This window comes from Batrachochytrium dendrobatidis (assembly GCF_000203795.2).
Source record: "Batrachochytrium dendrobatidis JAM81 unplaced genomic scaffold BATDEscaffold_3, whole genome shotgun sequence".
Taxonomy (NCBI): Eukaryota; Fungi; Chytridiomycota; class Chytridiomycetes; order Rhizophydiales; genus Batrachochytrium; species Batrachochytrium dendrobatidis.
In genome coordinates, this window is record NW_006281101.1 from 1,068,999 (window position 1) to 1,082,038 (window position 13,040).

At 38.7% G+C, this 13,040-nt stretch overlaps 5 protein-coding genes across 5 annotated transcripts; 4 read left to right on the plus strand and 1 right to left on the minus strand.

Moving 5' to 3' along the window:
- Positions 1–305: 305 nt before the first annotated feature.
- Positions 306–2,741, minus strand: BATDEDRAFT_23553 (uncharacterized protein; the record flags this gene model as incomplete). The annotated part of the gene is made up of 1 exon (XM_006677253.1): positions 306–2,741. The coding sequence occupies one exon, from the start codon at positions 2,739–2,741 to the stop codon at positions 306–308; it is 2,436 nt and encodes an 811-aa protein (XP_006677316.1).
- Positions 2,742–3,304: 563 nt separating this feature from the next.
- Positions 3,305–7,297, plus strand: BATDEDRAFT_23554 (uncharacterized protein; the record flags this gene model as incomplete). Its single annotated transcript, XM_006677254.1, has 10 exons — positions 3,305–4,252; positions 4,344–4,599; positions 4,671–4,832; positions 4,930–5,600; positions 5,676–5,794; positions 5,909–6,190; positions 6,268–6,501; positions 6,587–6,728; positions 6,812–7,113; positions 7,201–7,297. 10 exons carry the CDS (start codon positions 3,305–3,307, stop codon positions 7,295–7,297), a joined length of 3,213 nt encoding a protein of 1,070 aa, XP_006677317.1.
- Positions 7,298–7,588: 291 nt separating this feature from the next.
- BATDEDRAFT_87286 (uncharacterized protein) lies at positions 7,589–10,766 on the plus strand (the record flags this gene model as incomplete). Its single annotated transcript, XM_006677497.1, has 15 exons — positions 7,589–7,775; positions 7,889–7,953; positions 8,022–8,296; positions 8,394–8,487; positions 8,567–8,751; positions 8,825–8,948; positions 9,057–9,160; positions 9,222–9,477; positions 9,545–9,658; positions 9,772–9,846; positions 9,922–9,974; positions 10,076–10,235; positions 10,290–10,400; positions 10,476–10,597; positions 10,676–10,766. 15 exons carry the CDS (start codon positions 7,589–7,591, stop codon positions 10,764–10,766), a joined length of 2,016 nt encoding a protein of 671 aa, XP_006677560.1.
- A 61-nt stretch (positions 10,767–10,827) lies between these two features.
- On the plus strand, positions 10,828–11,708 carry BATDEDRAFT_87287 (uncharacterized protein; the record flags this gene model as incomplete). The annotated part of the gene is made up of 6 exons (XM_006677498.1): positions 10,828–10,912; positions 10,989–11,098; positions 11,184–11,301; positions 11,369–11,427; positions 11,488–11,565; positions 11,634–11,708. 6 exons carry the CDS (start codon positions 10,828–10,830, stop codon positions 11,706–11,708), a joined length of 525 nt encoding a protein of 174 aa, XP_006677561.1.
- A 634-nt stretch (positions 11,709–12,342) lies between these two features.
- On the plus strand, positions 12,343–12,828 carry BATDEDRAFT_10349 (Fe-binding Fe/S cluster assembly protein ISA1; the record flags this gene model as incomplete). The annotated part of the gene is made up of 2 exons (XM_006677109.1): positions 12,343–12,408; positions 12,586–12,828. Coding segments are annotated over 2 exons (309 nt in total), but the record flags the coding sequence as incomplete, so codon positions are not given.
- Positions 12,829–13,040: the final 212 nt, after the last annotated feature.

Below are 13,040 nucleotides of genomic sequence, written 5' to 3' on the forward strand. Positions count from 1 at the left end.
TGTCCTTTGCTATAATAATGCATTGTACAATCATTAAATTTGAATTCATATCCATATCCATCCATTGCAATCCACGTTTTACTGGCAACATCAAAACAGTCAAACCCAACACTTTGCAAACTCGCCCTTGTATTATTCTGTATGATTTCATGAGCAATATTAATGCCTCAGTACAACAAATTACTAGTGTAGCATGGGCTCACAGTTTATTTAAAGCTATGCCATGAACGTCGTATAGTCGATTCAATAAGGGAATGAGATGGTAGAAAATATCCATTCCAAAACCAAAACTCGGACCATCATCACTATAATGGAATTTGCTGGACAAATCCCTCTGTAGTTCCAACAACTACATAGCTCATATCTCTGGGAAATCGGACACACATGATACCCAAGTTGAAGGCTCTGATCTCTCTCATCTTGGCAAAATCATGTGTGCGAAAAATAATAATATTGTTGTCAAAAGAGCCTGTTGCAAAATACTCGCCATTGTTTGAAAAACAGACACTACATGCCCATGATGGAGCAAGGCTAAATGAATGCAACTCGTGTCCAGACATATAATTAAACAGTCGAATGGTAGAGTCTCGTGAAGTAGTAAGCAGCAGCGATGATTTACACATGGCCATGTCCAGCACATAGTCTCCAAACGAATCAATGCACCGTGAATGAGTTGGAGATCGCGAGTTGGCAAGAATTTTAATGTCCCAGATATATACTCGTCTATCCAACCCGGCAGTTGCTAAATGACGACCATCTGATGAGAATCTAACAACTTTGACCCAGCGTGTATGCTTGCGAATAATTGTGATGCACTCGCCAGTATTATAATCCCAAAATCGCACCGTACTATCTGTAGATCCAGAAGCAATATATCTTTCATCAACACTAACATCACAAGATGTTACTGCATCAGTGTGGCCAACAAGAGTTTTCTCCACAGTGGCTTGCTGAGCATTCCAAATCTTGATAGTTCGGTCAAATGAAGACGAAACGATTTGAGAATCTTTTTTGGTAAAGTGCACGTCGGTAATGATAGACTTGTGTCCAATATACTGTGCCAAACAAATATGATTGTTTGCACTTCTAATATCACTAATTCGAATCACACAGTCGTATCCGCCTGTAAGCCACAATGAGCTGTCAAATGCCGAAAATACAGCACATTTAGCGCCTTCTTTATGGGCTGATATAAAGTTGGGAAATATATGGATATCAGTGGATCTAAAAATATCATGAAGCGATAGAAACTTCAAGTAAAGTCTTCGTATCTTGTTCTTTGGGGCATGCGCTATCTGTTCGCGAAGCCCAACGATTCGTTTCAGCATATCGCGCAATGTGTATGGATTTCGCAAAAGAGCCAAAGTAGCTTCGCCAGGAATCTCCTTGTTGAGCAGATCCCATACAGTCTTGAGTGTATTCGACACAAAATCAATCGATAGTTCGTTTGCCAGATTACAATGCTTGGAGTATGTATCCTTTTCTCCCAATAGCTCTGCAAACGATAGCACCACAAGAATGCTGGTCATGCATACTAACGTGTATTCGGTGCACCGATCAACTTCAGCAAATACATGATTTACATCTCGCTGTAGTGCTCGCCGTGCATCATCCAACGTATCTCCACTTATTAAAGCTGGCATACCTATAGCAAATGCATCATTTGCTGATTTACCCAATTCCTGGGACTGCATAAAACTGAATCCACCTTGGTTGATTTTTCCCGCAGTTTCTCGTGCATCCAGTCTGTCTTTAAATGAATCAACTTTATCTGCCAACGACAATCCTGAATTTGGGTTTGATAAACTTTTATGATCCAGAGAATCCAAAGTTTCGTTGGTGTTTTTTGGCTTTGCAACAGATTCACTAGTCTTTCCAGAATTTGAAATGGTCTTGTCAATGCTGTCTGCAAGTTCTAGATTCGTTTCTAAATACTCGTCATCAATAGTATCTGCTAGCCTTTTCCCTACATTATCGCTGTGCTTTACTAATTCGAATCCCACTTTGCTGCGACGCCGGACTTTCATGCCGCTATTTATAACCACATTCTGATTGTCTTCATCAGTATCGTGATCGTCATCCTCTGTCTGACTCTCATTGCATTCATCACTATTCTCTCCATCGTCCTTTTGGCGGTCATCTGTGATTCCAATGCCGTTTCGACCCAAGAGCGGATTATGCTCATTGTTATTGATTGAAAAAGCCCATACACTTTCAGAACCGACATCATCCACTGGCTCTGTGTCATCCATGCCACCATCACTTTCATGCTGACTATCGCCTTTGTTGGTTTTGTTGGTGAATGTATCTAGTCCTTGGCCCAATCGAGGTATTTCGGCTTCAATATCCATGTAAAACTTTTTCAAACTGCGTCTCGAAAGTGAACAGAGCGTTTCGAATGTTTTCATGAGCCGTATGGCTTCGGCTCGTTCACGCTCCAGCTTCATATCAATATCTCGAGGAACACGTCGTTGTCGAAAATAATCCGATGGGGAGGCAGTCAAATCTGCATAGTCTGTCGCATCTGATACGCTCCAGCCATATAGCCAGTCACAGAATTGATGGTATGCAGAGCGGTAATCAGATGATTCGAGTTCCTTCATGTTGAAAAACCGGATGGTCTCGTGCAGCGACTTGGAGCTGGAAGGGTTAAACTGTGTAAAGAAATGCTTGAGAATGCTGATGTTTAATGGCTCAGACATTTGGGATAGGTCATATAGAAGCTTTAGACACTCACTCATATTGGACTATCAAAATGGCTGTAGTTTAAATTAGATGCGCTGTGTTAATTGACAAAATGAAGGAAAGTTTGGCAAGATTACTTTGTAATTAGACGGCTTGAATTCGCACATGAGCTGAATTGCAGCAGCGCGTTCAAGTTCATTCTTGGCCAGTCTATTTTCTTTGTAGAAATAATTGTCTTTCCATATAATCATTTGACATAATTAAAAGGTATCGAAGCTTAAAAATCATATACTTGATAAACAGAGAATATGGCAGCAATTCCGATATTACCTCCGATACCTGGACTGAGGAAGCCAAACTCTGGGCTGTCATTGAATGGCGCCATTGATGCTGGCAGAGGTAAATTGCGTATCTAATTCAAATATAACTGTTAAAGTATTAGTCATGAATGTCATTTATAGCCAACTTTAAGCGTACTAACACAGCTAATTCATACTGACATCGCCATGGGCTACAACTTTCATGACACCACTCAAAAGTAGAAAAGTTTGTGTCTATTTGCAGCGAATCGTTCCCAAAGCTAAATGGCAAACCAGGACTATTTCATCAAAACTCTAGTATGATCACGGCATCTCAACCATCTTGGCAAGTCGCCGATTCCGACTTTTGCAAAAGTCGACAACTTTCTGATGTCTCTGCCTCGACACAGTTTTGGCCGCGTGAAGTATCTGTGGATGGGTCAGCTTCTGCTCTGTTATCCAATGCCTCGAAAGATCAAACTCAAAACAAGGATACTCGTATCATACAGGAACCGGCCATCACCGATATTTCCTGCGCGACTTTAGCAGTTTCAACAAAAATGAACGACGTCCAGGAAACAAATCAAAGTCATTTGCAACAGCTTCGGAGAACTGGGTGGTGGAGAGCAGATGAAGATAGACAAAAGCAAATGAGTTTTGTAAAAGATCTTTTGCGACAACAGCCAGTAACACACGATCCACATTCTGAGCATCACAGAGTTAAATCTACTGCTGAACTCAGCAATACATCTGAATTGCCAACTCGACAACCCACTCCACAGCTTCAAAAATTCAAACCCTTCAAAACAGTAAATAATCCAGAACCATTAGATCCTATTTCCTTGAATACGCTGCCAACAAACATTCCTGCAACTACTTTGACTTTACAGCACTTGTCTAATTCGTCACAGGAAATCAATCAGCAGCAAGATCAAAACATCGTCAATAAATTAGAAAAACAGTCATCAGTAGGATCTGCTCCAGCTGCAGAAGTTTCAGCCTGTGAAACTCCAACTACTCAAATAGACTCTACTACATCATATTCCAAACAATCGCATGTATCTTCAGCATCTCAGCAGTTAGTTAGACCACAAGCATGTAAGCCCAAATCAGTGGAAATACCAGATTTGCAAAAGCAATTGGACTTGAAATTAACCGAGTCGAATAGCCTAAAAGTATTGCTAGCCAAGGCAGAAAAACAAGCCAAAGTGGCATTTAAATCAAAACAAGCATTATCTGATATAAATACTGCATTGTCACATGTTCAGGTAATATCCATTTAATCCTCATGTTTTGATTACTGGACAGAGTAGATGAAATGCATTTGATCAAGGAAATAAATTAACCAACATTAAATAGGCAGAGTATATTGAGGAGGTCATTCCAGATGCCGGACTGGTAAATTACTTTTTGAAGCGCGGACTGCAGAAAACATTGGCTTGTTTTTGCAAAGAGGCAAAACTGTCTTGCGGAGAAAATATTGGTAATTATATCATGCTCAAGAACAAGATGGCAACACGTCAATTTAGTCAAGCAATCGAGTTTGTAAAGTTTGTTATGGCAAATTTGATTGAAGATCATGCTCAGCGCAACATGACATTCAATCTTACTACATGTGAGTCTGGGAATTAAATGCCAAACGGGCTGACCAATCTGTTTTAAATGAGCTAACTTGGTTGATTGTAGCATTTGATGATTTGATCTATGTGTTGAGTAAATATCTATTGATACATATGCATCAGACTCAGCACCAAGCTGCAACCGTAAATACTCTAGAACAAGTGATTGCACCACTGATAAAAAAAGAATGCGAGCTTTCTGGAACCCGGGCAGAGTGGTTTTCAGCAGGTACCATTGTCTACTGACACATTATTAATATTATGAAATGCTTTAAATCTTGTCTACTAAATCATGGTTTATTTTTACCAATCAATATAAACTTTAGATTATCAGCTATTGCACGATCTCATATATGACAGCAAAGTACATCCTAACAATATATATTGCAATTTTAATTGGAAAACTGAAATATCAAAGTTTTGGGATAGTGCCAAATCTATTGTAATGTTTAAAAAAAATTCTAAACGCTTGGAATCACCACCACTATTTGCATTTGCAGTGGCACAGTACTTTTACGCAGATGATAAAATCCTTTCTAAAGCAAAGGATTTGGAGCAAATGGCAATTGATGCTGAAAGATGGATTCGCGCAGATACTATACTAAAATCACACAGTTTTCAAAAATCAAATAACAAGCAAGATGCGGATACGCCAAATGATAGGATTCCAGATACTGATGATCAGCAGCCTAAAATTGAAATGACGGATACGATGGCTTGTGGACAGGTTGAAACTAGCAAATCAAGACGCACGACCACTGAACGAAAAAGAAAATCCAAATCTGCTCAAATTGAATGGCAGAATGTTGATATTCAAGCAACTGTTGAAAATGACTCGGAGCCAAAACCAACCATTCACAACCAGCAATTAGCTATGCAACGCGTTGCTGTAGTCAAGACTCAGCAATATCAAAAGTATCAGTCCTCGCATGCATCTAGTCCGACTATAGATCGTGCAAGCCGTACTTCTACAGGAAGTTTTCAAGTTGATCCAGAGGTATGGCTGTATTGAATCAGTTTTTTTGATATTTATGTTTTTAATCAAGCTTCAAACTTATATCTTGACAAACAGCTTCCTCCACAATCTGCAAATGTTTCCGAAAACTCCAATTTTGCTCTATCCAATATTTGCGGACCATCTGTAACTCAAGTTAAAGTATTTGATCTTCAAGATATTCCCGATACCGGCCAGTAAGTGAATCTGCTGGCATTGCATTGTTTTAAATATATATTCAAAACCATAAGCCACCATTGTGAAATAACTCACCTTTATTGCTTAAATAAACAATGCAAACAATAACCCAGAGTTGTTGTGTGCACTTCCGGAAGTGAAAATCGGCATGACAAAGGAATCACGTTATGGGAGATGCGATCAGGATCATTGCTTTCACATTTAGATAATGGCACAGTAAAACCAGTGACATCTTTATTGTTTCATCCCGGGTTTCCAGAACTGTTATTGTCGGCAGATATGGAGTTTGACGTAAAACTCTGGAATTGGAAAGAAGGAAAAATTATACGTTGGTGGCGAAAACATCATTCAAGAATAATCAATCAAATATCATGGATTCCTGGCGATGATACAAGGTCAACATCTATTCAATTGTTTTGGTGCAGTTGATATATTTTTTACTGACTTGATAGTAACGAATTCAATGTTTTAGAGCGGCGTCGTGCTCTGGGGATCAATCACTTAAATTTTGGAATATTCATGCCGAAAAGCCTCATAGTGGAAGCATTCATGCTAATGAGCCAATTACATCGTTTGTGTTTAGTGGTAGTACCAGCGATCCAATGCAGCAAAAAGTGATTGTGTCGCTTTCATACTCTATTCGTATTTATAAAGTGCGCACATTGGCCATGTTAGTCACGATCCCGCTTGGAGATCTTAAACTCTGGTGAGTATTTGAAATCAACATTTTCAAACTTATCAGGTTATATCCACTAACCAAAACTTGTACTTGTTTACACTTTTTAATTTAGCAAAACTCCAGTGACACATCTTTCATCGCATCCAATTCATGACATGTTTGTTCTTGTTTCTACAGACAATCAACTTCGTATGTTTAATCTCATTACCCAAGCATTTGTAAAAACATATTCAGCACGATTGATTGAAAATGGGGTATGTACGATTGAAATCATACTTGCTATTTGATGAGTGAATGCACCAATGATTTAACATGGTTGATGATTGCATTATACTAGACACGCATCAAGGGAGAATTCAGTCCATGTGGAGTGTTTGTGTATGCAACACCAACTGATGCTCGGCAGTCAGCACATCGTGCAAGCACCAAGGAGCATATTGGTAATTTTTCTGCTCAAAATCAGCATCATGAGCAGAATAAAGGGCAAAATCAATCCGAAGATGCTGCAAACGGAGTGTTTATCTGGCGGGTTCAAACAGGAAACTTGGAAAAGGCAGAAATGCGAGCCATGAATGATACTGATGGGTGGGAGCATGCCGGAGTACCTGTGCGTCCCAGTAAAATGATTTGTGCCAAATGGTAGGATTCATTATTAATGCATGAGTTGGAGTAGAACTATTTAAAACCCCGTGTATTAAATTTAAACTTTTTCTTTTAAACCCATAGGACAACAATTCGAGACAATTCCAAAAAGGGAAAAAGTGTGAAGCGCAAGGCATTGCTAGCCGCTGGACAAGATCAGCTAATTCGGTTATATCTGTGAATAGACTGGCATTCTTTTATTTGATAGAGACTACAAAGGCCAAATGTTTTTGTAATTGAAGGAGTTGAGACTGTATTGATCTAAAACGGGCTCAGATGAAAATGAAGTGACCAATCAACATGTTGGTTCGTGGTATAATTAGAGTTGTGGTAGACTTGGTATGTTAGGTTTTACAAGTAGCTAGTTCATCAGATTAAGCATCTACCATATAAATTCCTTAGCAGCTACAAGTGTATTCAGCTTTGAACTTGAACTTGGATCTTGCTTCAACTTTATTGAAACGCGCTTATTATGAATATAGCCAACCCATTACCAGCCAAGTTGCCAGTTAAAATACATCCAACCAAGAGTAGTACGGCAACAGATTATGCAACTTTAGGCATTTGTGCATCACAGCCAACACAGCCAAAACCCACCGAGGCACGCCGTCCTCGAATTCTGCTTGCTAAACGACTCCCAGAAGACTATTTTGGACAAGGTAGTTTTATTAAATTCAAATATTTCATTCCTATATAAACCATATATATGCACAAACCAAACTCTTGTGCTGTATTATCCATAAAAACTATTGCTAAATGGAAATTGCCTTAGATTCTGTGTATGTTGCACCTGGTGCCAAGACCGTGCCTATAACGCTTATTCGACCAAATCAAAATGTGAGATTGTGCATATATATTTACTTGCTCATGACAACAGATACATCAAACTGATTCTATTTAATTAGTTTGGACCCTTAAAAAGCAGTACAGGGACACTAATCGAGCACACAGTTCTAGGAGATGTTGACGATTTTGAGGAATTTGACAAGCTTTACAGCAAATCTCTACCAAATTTGGATGAAAAGGCAGATATAATCAAAAACCAAGAGCTTCCCATAACCAAGCATGCAGAAGTTAATAATGAAAACCAAAAAAACGATGAGAAAGTCTCATCAAATGTAGAGCAGACTGATGAGCGAAAAGAATGGTTGCAGAAACTCCACATTTTCCAAAAATATCGGTACAGATTTAGTGCAGATCAATGTATTGAATTGAATATACGATATAAGACAAAGTATCGCACTAAATATTGATTGCACTTAATTAATATTATTTAGGGAGATGCGAGAGGAAAATGCCTTGTCAAACTGGAAACGACATAGTATAGAATGGAGTCGCATTGAGGAGCGTATTGGGAAATCCATCAAAAAGGTAATCATGAGGCATATTAAATTGCATGCGCTATTCAGCGAATACTTTGAATTAAAACGATGGTATGTTTATGATTTAGCCTGCAGATGAATTGCTCATGGCACGGTTGGGGGAATATCGAGAGTTTGTTGAAGAGCGCGATCTAATCGAGGAAGCTCTTATGCTGTTGGAAGAGCATAATGTCAATTTTTGGAAAACTGGATTGCGTCTTGGAAGCGATTTACTAGGCTTATGTTTTCAAATGCCATCTGGTGGTCCAAGACAGTAAGCCGTAGTTAAAATTGAATAGTGTTTTTGCATCAATATCTAATATTTTCAATTTAAATTGGGTGATTAGACAGGAAAGGCTTAGGACATATGAACTCTATAATGCTAAAAAAACCAAAAAACCATCAGAATACCAGGAGTATCGCAAAAAGGAGCTCGAGCAAGTTATATCTCATCTTGACCCCTTCTCCAAGGTAGAGTTTCCGAGTACCACTCGCATAACTTCTTGTCAACTCTTGGTAGCTTAAATTACTACAAATTGATGAAGCACTATTAATCATACCGTCAATTGGAATTAAAAGCATGACGATGGTGGATATCTGGAAGTGGTTGGCCGTGGCACACAAGATAATTCCAATGTCGAGTTAACTAAAGAGTATATGGAAAGACTTGATCGACGAGCCAGGTACAGTATTTTTGTAGACTGGATCAATTCAAAGTATATATTAAATGTTTTTGTGATTTAGCTGTAAATCGATGCAAACATTGGGGACGCAGCCTACCACTCGAGCAGTCACACCCAAACTCTATACTCATTCTGACAAAGAATGCTCAGATATTGAAGGGTTGGTTCATGGAATGCAGCTGATGTTTTCAACAAAGCGCATGTACTTTAGCGTGTTGCTTGATCAAGTTGCAACATCTGTCTTGACTATACACAATTGCGGGACAGTAGCAATTCATTTTACTTGGGTTTTGATGCGCCATAAAAATCCATTACAGGTATTACTATTCAACTGAGCATCTTTAAATATTTTTGTTTAACAAAGGGAACACGATGCGTTTATAGGTATCAGCAATTTACGATAACGCACAAAGATTCTACATGAATTACCCAAGTGGAGTTATTTTACCTGGAACAGCATACGATTTTCCAATCATATTCAAATCCAACACCCCAGGTGTAAGTAGGATATGCAGTCTTTATTGGATTAATGGAGATGCGTAAATACAGGACTTGATGGAAAATTCTGACAATTTTTACCATTTGTACTTGTTCATGCATTTTAAATTTAGCTTTTTACAGAGCTGTGGACATTGGAGACGCATCCAGCAATGAGCCATCAGCAGGATCTCACTATTACATTACAAGTAAATATACATGGTTTTGAAAAAATTGCGATATACTACTATTTGCAATTCGTTGTTTAATCATATAATTGCTAGGGTTTGGCTATTGAGAAAAACAACTACCAGCAAAAATGTCTTGATATTGAACAGTTGATAAACCGAAGATAGCAAGTATTTAATGCATTGTCATTTTTATTAGATGGATGTGACTGCAGTGTTTTCTTACTGGATATTATAAAATTGGTATTAGTGCTCAAACCGTGGCAACAAAGGTTATTGATAAAATCCTTTCTAATATCAACAAAGGTCTTAAACCGAAACCTTATGCTCTTGATCCCAACCATACGTCTTTTGAATTACGCAACAAGGACATGAAGGCAAATATTTGTTTGTTGTTCATGGCTCACCAAGTACTGCTTTAGTAGGGTGAAGTGACCAACTGCTAATTAGTATGTTTTGTTTAGATTCGATTCCAACAACATATTTATGATCAATTGGTACTGCTAGCAAATTCAACATTCCATATTCTTGGAAAACAGATTACTTGGGACAATTCCCTTGTAAATCTATACGAGGTGGATAGCAATTGAAATCCAAGTTAAAGTTGAACAAACAGCCTTTTTAACCTATTTTACCTGCGTTTTATGCAGTTTATGCTAGAAATCAATCAAGCGGATATTCGATCGCAGCATATTGAAAAACTGAATAGCTTGGTACATGAGGCTACACTCGTAACAACTACTCCTCGACATTCCATGCTTTCAGCTTTATGGTAATGCAGTGCATTGACAAAATTGGGGTTTCGAGTTTTCAAATTCCAACTTTATTAACATATTGATTGGTATGCTAGTTATGATATGCTGATTGACATTGCGTGTAAAGTTTCAGACAATTCAGACCAATTAAGAAGTCAGATGGGTCTCCCGTTAGCTGTACGTTGAGATTGCTATATCTATTTACTGTGATAAGATTGTTTGGTTGGCTTTGAATTGACGTGCTTTCATGGCGACACATTTACAGCGTTCAGCTGCCAAATTTACAGTTACAGATGAAGTAGTGGACGATATTTCTGACAGACAAGCCGAAGGTGGGACTGAGTTTGCCTAAAAGTATGTAATTTAATTAGCAATTGAATGTAAGCACTGACTGGCCTTTTTTATTAGTATCCAAGCCCACAAATTTTGTTGCAGATGCAGCGAAAAAAACAGGTGTATCTGGACCACCTGTGGCTGCTCCTGTCGCGACTGATTCAAAACGAGCTCCGCCGATCGCGGTATGTTGTGGTTTGTGTTGTCTAGATTCAGTCGAGTGTTGTGGAAAAAAGTATGTCAAACCATGAAATCTAATCACTGCTATAGACGCCTGCTCCAGCCAAGGATGCTAAGAAAGGATTGGTGACTGCAGCTCCTGTCAAACCAGTAGAACCGCCGAAAAAAAATGGCCTCATTGTGAAAAAACTAAGCGAAGTCCAGGCTGGTGAGATGATTATTAGTTTTGGCTGTTATTCCAGCCAGAATGCTGATTTCCAATCTGTAAAATATAGTTTCTGATATAGAAGAGACTGTGCACCAAACCATCATTCCCAAGGCTGTTACAAAAAAGGTACGCTTGCTGCAAGTCCTATTAGTTTAATGTACATTTTGAGTAATTGTGTCAAAATAGAGAGCTGGATCACATCCTTCTTGGAAAGTCGAAAGAAGGCTAAAAGAAGATGCCTACATTGCAGAATTTCGCTCAGTGGTGAGTTTCCTACCGAGTTTATTTGAATGGTCGACTTTTGTCTAATTACTGGTGTCGAAATATACTAGATTCGATCAGTGGTATTGGACTCGATAGATCGACTTTGTGGACTGTTTGATGAAGTGACTGCATCAGGCTTATAGTACTGACTGAATTTGAAAGTTTGTTTAAAAGACAATAACGCATCTTTGCAAGTATTGCCTAATGGATGCTTGAGATGTGATTCAGCTGTAATAAACTGAATGGTTGCGCCAATTCACTATTTATCCACTTTGGGCTGTAAATGATTGGACTGGACCCAACGGCTTTGAATATTTTACTCGTGATTGAGTGTTGCCCAACATTTGATTTCTTGACATCCTCGGAATATAAAGAAGCCCATTTGGGAATGAACATTCAAGCACATTATGCTCTAAGAAGACTATCAACACTACAGCTCCGTCCATTGTTAACTACATCAAAGCGATGCGGATTGTTAGCCTCATCAACTATCCTTTTGCATGTGCATTCAAAGCCATTCTCTACTCAACTACGATTTTTTTCAAATACCCATACTTGTAATGAATTGCAAGTCAGTGCGAGTGTTCGGCAAGCTTCTACCAGACCCACCTTTGCCCGCAAGGCAGTACTTGCTCTAGTAAGCAAATATTGTATATTTCTAGTGTTTATTACGGTTTGAAGTATCCTTGGCACAGTGTACTACTGCTGGTCTCATGACTGGATAATTGAAATGGCAATGACCAACTAACCTTTATCTAATTTGAATTCCATCAACAGACTCCAGCTGCGGTAAATAGACTGAGGCTCCTCACACTTGACTTGAATGGTCCAAAATTGCTCAAGGTATCGATTGGACTAAACTGTATTCGTATGATAAGCATGGCTACCGATTCATCCAATACATTTAAGCTTGGATTGCATCTATCGAATTGGAATGTTTATCTTTGTTGTGCGTGCTGTATTGAAAGTGTAGCTAATCTGCTGCTTTTGCCATTGACCATTTGTATATCTGGTTTTCAGGTAGGCACAAAGAAAAAGGGATGCTCAGGACAAACCTACACGCTCGAATATGTCACTGAAAAATCCAAGTTTGACGAAGTTGTTGTGCAAGATGGCGTCCAGGTTTTGATCGACTCCAAAGCACTTTTTTCACTGATAGGATCTGAGATGGACTATGTAGAGGACAAGCTATCTGCTCAATTTGTTTTCAATAATCCAAACGTCAAGGAAATGTGTGGATGTGGCCAAAGCTTTATGACCTGACCGGTTTCGCATAGTGATACACGCCAGTTTTCAAAAGGCAATCGACAATACCAATAACCAATGAAATCATTATTGTTTTACAGCCATATCTATGCAGAATGTATCACTTTTGTATTTATATTGCAGTGATTATTTCAAAATATGCAATGGTTAATAATCGTTGTGTTTTCCTGCCAGAGATTGATTACTTTAATAGACATTCTCAATTTTTG